Source organism: Acanthisitta chloris, unplaced genomic scaffold (assembly GCF_000695815.1).
Source record: "Acanthisitta chloris isolate BGI_N310 unplaced genomic scaffold, ASM69581v1 scaffold37578, whole genome shotgun sequence".
Taxonomy (NCBI): domain Eukaryota; kingdom Metazoa; phylum Chordata; class Aves; order Passeriformes; family Acanthisittidae; genus Acanthisitta; species Acanthisitta chloris.
In genome coordinates, this window is record NW_008686040.1 from 1 (window position 1) to 5055 (window position 5055).

Here is a 5055-nt window from a genome sequence, read left to right on the forward strand (position 1 = left end):
GTCCCCGCGGCGGAGCTCGGGCAGCGCCGGCTCCGATCCCCCGAGCCCAGCGACTGCCTGGTGCCCCCCCAGGGCGCGGGAGGGACCCTCGGAGAGGGCTTGGGATGTATTTGGTGTAGCTCTGGAGCCTGAACACTCTGTGGGATCTTATGGCTCAGGGGAGCAGCACAGAGCTCTGTCATGTGAGAATCACCTCCTTTGTGATGTGCAATTTCCTGCCCGTGACAACATTGCTTGTGTTAATTATGCACAAAACTCACAGCAAAGCTTTTCCCAGCCTGTGTTTTTCTGTTCTTAGCTAAAAAAACCCACACTGTAATGTGTTTGGGGCAGAGTATCCCATTGTTATCCAGGTTACTGTGGTCCTCCCAGTGCCCAGGTTGGGGTAAGAGCTCAGCTGGGCTAAAGTCTCTCACACTGTAATGTTTGCTGGATGTTCCAAGAGTGATTATGGCTGTGTTGGAGAACAAAAAGACCACAAACAGCCTGACTGTTGTCTTGTTGCAGTCCACAGAAGCTTTGGAGTTCATGAAACGTGACCTGGCTGAGTTCACTCAGGTGGTGCAGCATGACACAGCCTGCACCATTGCTGCCACAGCCAGCGTGGTCAAGGACAAGCTGGCAGTGAGTATGGGCTGGGAGAACTGGGAGTCGTGTTCAGAGGCCACAGGGGGTGAACAGGCTGTACCTGTCCCCAAGGACACTGAGCAAATACCAGCTGTGACCTTCAGGTGTCACATCTCCTCCACAGTGCAGGTTTGGCACTGAAGTTTCCTTGCTGTAGTGGTGAGGAGCTGCTGGAGGTCATGGAATGGTTTAGGTTGGGAGGGAATTTAGAAATAATCCAGTCCCACCCCCTGCCATGAGCAGGGACACCTTCCACCAGCCCAGGGTGCTCCAAGCCCCATCCAGCCTGGCCTGGAACACTCCCAGGGATGGAGCAGCCACAGCTGCTCTGGGCAACCTGTGCCAGTGCCTCAGCACCTCCCAGGGAAGGATTTCTTCCCAATGTCCCATCTATCCCTGCTCTCCTTCAGCTTAATCCATTCCCCCTTGTCCTGTCCTGTACCTTCTTGAAAGGATAGATATTCTCCTTCCCTGAAGGATCCTATCCAGGAATTCTGGGACTGCAGCCACAGGCACTTACTGACACTGTGCTTCTTCTTTCTTGAAGAGAGCAGAAGGTTCAGGTGCCACTGAGAAGGTCAGGAAAGGTATCTCTGACTTCCTGGGTGTCATCTCGGACACTTTTGCTCCCTCTCCAGACAAGACCATTGACTGTGATGTTATAACTCTGATGGCAACACCCTCAGGTACCACTGAGCCCTATGACAGTGTCAAGGTGAGTGTCCCATTCCCAGTGTGTTCCTCTGGGATGTGCAATCCTGCTCCCTGTCCTGGGGGCTCTGCTGCTGACAGCTCTGCCCTCTGTGTCTCCTCCAGGCTCGTCTCTACAGCCTCCAGTCTGACCCAGCCACCTACTGCAATGAACCTGATGGTATGAGGGGTCAGGGGAGGTCTGGGGTGCTGTCCAGCCCAGCTGGACCTCAGGGGGAGTCTGGGGGTCATCTGGACTCCCCCAGAGCTGGTTGCAGCTGGGCCAGTGTTTGTAGATAGCAGATGTCTTGCTCAGGCTGAATTTACTAGCCCAGTTTAAACTGGTGCTATGTGGCCTTGTGCTGGCTGAGGACCCATATGGGCTCTGAGCTCCATGTCTCCCTCTTCCTTTGCCCCTTGCTCATCCCAGCTGGTGTGTAGCATCTTCCCAATGAAACTTCCCAAGCTTCCTGCCTTGTTTGTGCCAAGGACTATTATCTCTTTACTTGTCTCATCCAGGCCCTGCTGAGCTGCTCGAGTCCTGGCTGGCTCAGTTCAACCTGGAGGAGAAGAAAGGAGAGATTGCAGAGCTGCTGGCAACCAGCCCTTCCATCAGGGCACTCTACACTAAAATGGTGAGGCCCTGCCTGACTCCTGTGGGCAATTCCTGACTTAGGGAATGGTGCAGGGAAGCCCTGAGCTACTTGGGCCCTGGGATTGGTGTGGAGAGGACTGTGGTTGCATGGTAAACTGTGGTAAGATAGTTGTATGCGGATTAGGCAGCAGATTGTATTCTTTTTCCCTGCTTGTTTGTTGTGGGCCTGGAACAGAATTCCCTCTGGAATTACCCAGTGTGTGTGTGAGCATCTGCCAGTGCATCCCTGAGTCTGTGCCCCTGAAAACATGATGCCCTGCATGGTGTACAAGGGGAGCTGCAAGGTTTGGGAAGCTGCAGTCCTCCCTCTGAAGTGACTCATCCCTTTCCCATGCCATTCCCAGGTCCCTGTGGCTGTTTCCCACTCGGAGTTCTGGCAGAGATATTTCTACAAAGTGCATCGCCTGGAGCAGGTGAGTCAGGGCTGGGCACAGCAGCCAATGCAGGCCAGAGGCAGAGGATGCTTTTCCTGAAAAAGCAGGGATCTGGATGCCTTCTTGTTGCCACTGGCACTGAAATTCCTGGGGGAAGAAGGGCCTGGGCACGTGGGCAGCTGCTGAGGATGTGTTCCCTGCAGGATGAAGCCCGGAGGGAGGCCCTGAAGCAGCGAGCAGAGCAGAGCATGCACCAGGAGGAGCCTGGCTGGGAGGAGGATGAAGGTAGGTCAGGTTCTGGGGCTCTGTGGGAGTGCTTGGCACATCTCATAGTGGGGGTGGTGGCTCCTCCTCACTCCCACCAATCCCAAGGGGCACCACTGATCTCTGCTCCCTGGGACCAGGGACAGGATCCTGGGAATGGCTGGAGCTGTGTCAGGGGAGGGTTAGGTTGGATATTAGGCAAAGGTTCTCCCCCAGAGGTGTTTGGGCAGTGGAACAGCTCCCCAGGGCAGTGGGCACAGCCCCAAGGCTGACAGAGCTCCAGGAGTGTTTGGCCAATGCTCTCAGGCACAGGTTGGATTGTTGGGGTGTCCTGTGCAGGATCTGCACTGGATGATCCTTGTGGATCCCTTCCAATCCTGAATATCCATGACTCTGAAATCCAGCTCCCAGCCCAGCTGCTGCTGTGCTTGCTGAAACATCTCTTGCTTCTCTTCTGCCTTCCTACAGAGGAGTTCTTGGGGATGTCTCCCCTGCCTTGTGCAAACATCACATTTCCCGAAGCAGCACAGAAGGAATGTGCCCCGGAGGGAAACCATCCCGCTGCTCCCAAGGGACCCTCCGAGGAGAGCTGGGCTGTGCTGCCCCCAGAGCTGGTCCCTTGTGGATCCAATCCTGAATATCCATGACTCTGAAATCCAGCTCCCAGCCCAGCTGCTGCTGTGCTTGCTGAAACATCTCTTGCTTCTCTTCTGCCTTCCTACAGAGGAGTTCTTGGGGATGTCTCCCCTGCCTTGTGCAAACATCACATTTCCCGAAGCAGCACAGAAGGAATGTGCCCCGGAGGGAAACCATCCCGCTGCTCCCAAGGGACCCTCCGAGGAGAGCTGGGCTGTGCTGCCCCCAGAGCTGGTCCCAGTGGAGCAGAGCCCCTCAGAGAGCAGTGAGAGTGTGTCCCTTGTGACTCAGATTGCAAACTCTGCCTCTGTGCCTGCTGCACAGCTACAGACTGGAGCACAACCCACTGGGGCTGGAGACCTCACCCAGAGGCTGGTGGAAGCCACTTTGGAAGAGCAGAGCTCCCTGCCAAAGCTCCCAGACCCTGCTCAGCTTTCTGCACAGGAGTCAGCAGCATCCTCAGAGCCAGTGGCTGTTACAGAGCTCAGAGAGGTGGAGGGCAAAGCCCAGGGCAGGACAGAGACTCTGAGAGAGGAAGGGCCGACAGATCTACGAGTCTTCGAGCTCAACTCGGATAGTGGGAAATCAACTCCCTCCAACAACGGCAAGAAAGGTGTGTGAGAGGCCACCCAGGGCCTGGAGACCTGCTGGGGGTGGCAGATTTGGGGGAAAGGGATGTGGTTTTATGGTGCTGGGGAGGAGGAAAGGGATTTTGGTACCCCAGGAAGGGAAGATCCTAAGGACTGAAACTGAAGTGGGAGCAAATCCTTGCACTGTTGGTCACGTCAGATAGTGCTGTCAGCTGGGCTGGTGCTGCTGCTCTGTCCTCATCCCTCTCTTGAACCCCATTCCATACTCCCTCAGGAGAATGGAGGGTCAGACTCCTCCAGGACCCAGACTAGGGACATCTCACAGCTCTGTCTGGCATAATTTCCAGGCCTTTCCTTGCTGCCTTCAGCAGATCCTGCTGCAGCTCTCCCAGTTGTGTTGGTTCTGGGGTTGCAAAGCCACCAGAACAACCCAAGATCCACCAAGGTGACCAAGTGTCATGACCTGGGTCTGTGTGAGGGATGAAACTGGGCAAGAAATCAGAAGTCTGATGGCTGACCAGGGCAAGACTTAGTTCTCTGGATGCCAGGGAAATGTTGTGCTCTGTAGGGAATGTGGTGATTCCTTCCCCCTGCCTGTCACCCCTAGGGGTGTCTCTGCTTCTCCCCTGCCCCAAGAGGTCCTTCCTGCTGGGGACAATGACAGTTCCCATATCTAAGTCACTCCTTATCTGTTGTATTTCCTGTGTGACTGGAACCTGTCCCATCCCAGTTCTCCCAGGCCAGAGGAGAACAGGTTTCAGCATCCACCTCCCCCACTTTTTCAGCCCTTGCTGCAAGGGAAGCACAGCTCAGTCCATCCCATGACATCCTGCTCCTGGGAATGTGGAGGCTTTCCCTTCTTGGGCAGGCTGTGGTAACCCTGAACCTCAGGAATTCCAGGGATTTAGGGCCTGCGTGGGCAGCTCCAGAGTGTCTGGAGGGCAGGTGCAGCTGTGATGGCTCAGTGGGGGTGTTTGTGCTTCCAGGCTCCAGCACAGATATCAGTGAGGACTGGGAAAAGGACTTTGATTTGGACATGACCGAGGAAGAGGTGCAACTGGCACTGTCCAAGGTGGAAATGTCTGGGGAGGTGAGTCAGGGGAGGCCAAATTGCTCCCAAAAACCATCAGCAAGCCCTTGGGGTGGTGCTGCATGGGGCTGGCTGGGTGTGCTGGGAGAGGGATGAGTGTGCAGGTTTCCCAAGGGGAACAGAGCAGGC

The 5055-nt window shown here is 55.6% G+C and overlaps 1 protein-coding gene across 1 annotated transcript in view; it reads left to right on the top strand.

Annotated features, from left to right (window-relative positions):
• Positions 1-507: 507 nt before the first annotated feature.
• BSDC1 (BSD domain containing 1) overlaps positions 508-5055 on the top strand; it is a gene marked incomplete at its 5' end in the record, with an annotated part of 4703 nt that continues 155 nt past the window's right edge. The window contains 8 exons of the mRNA XM_009079964.1: positions 508-624; positions 1175-1342; positions 1444-1498; positions 1837-1952; positions 2317-2385; positions 2550-2631; positions 3335-3859; positions 4823-4926. Of these exons, the coding sequence (XP_009078212.1) occupies positions 508-624; positions 1175-1342; positions 1444-1498; positions 1837-1952; positions 2317-2385; positions 2550-2631; positions 3335-3859; positions 4823-4926 (1236 nt within the window). The remainder of the gene's footprint in view (positions 625-1174; positions 1343-1443; positions 1499-1836; positions 1953-2316; positions 2386-2549; positions 2632-3334; positions 3860-4822; positions 4927-5055) is intronic.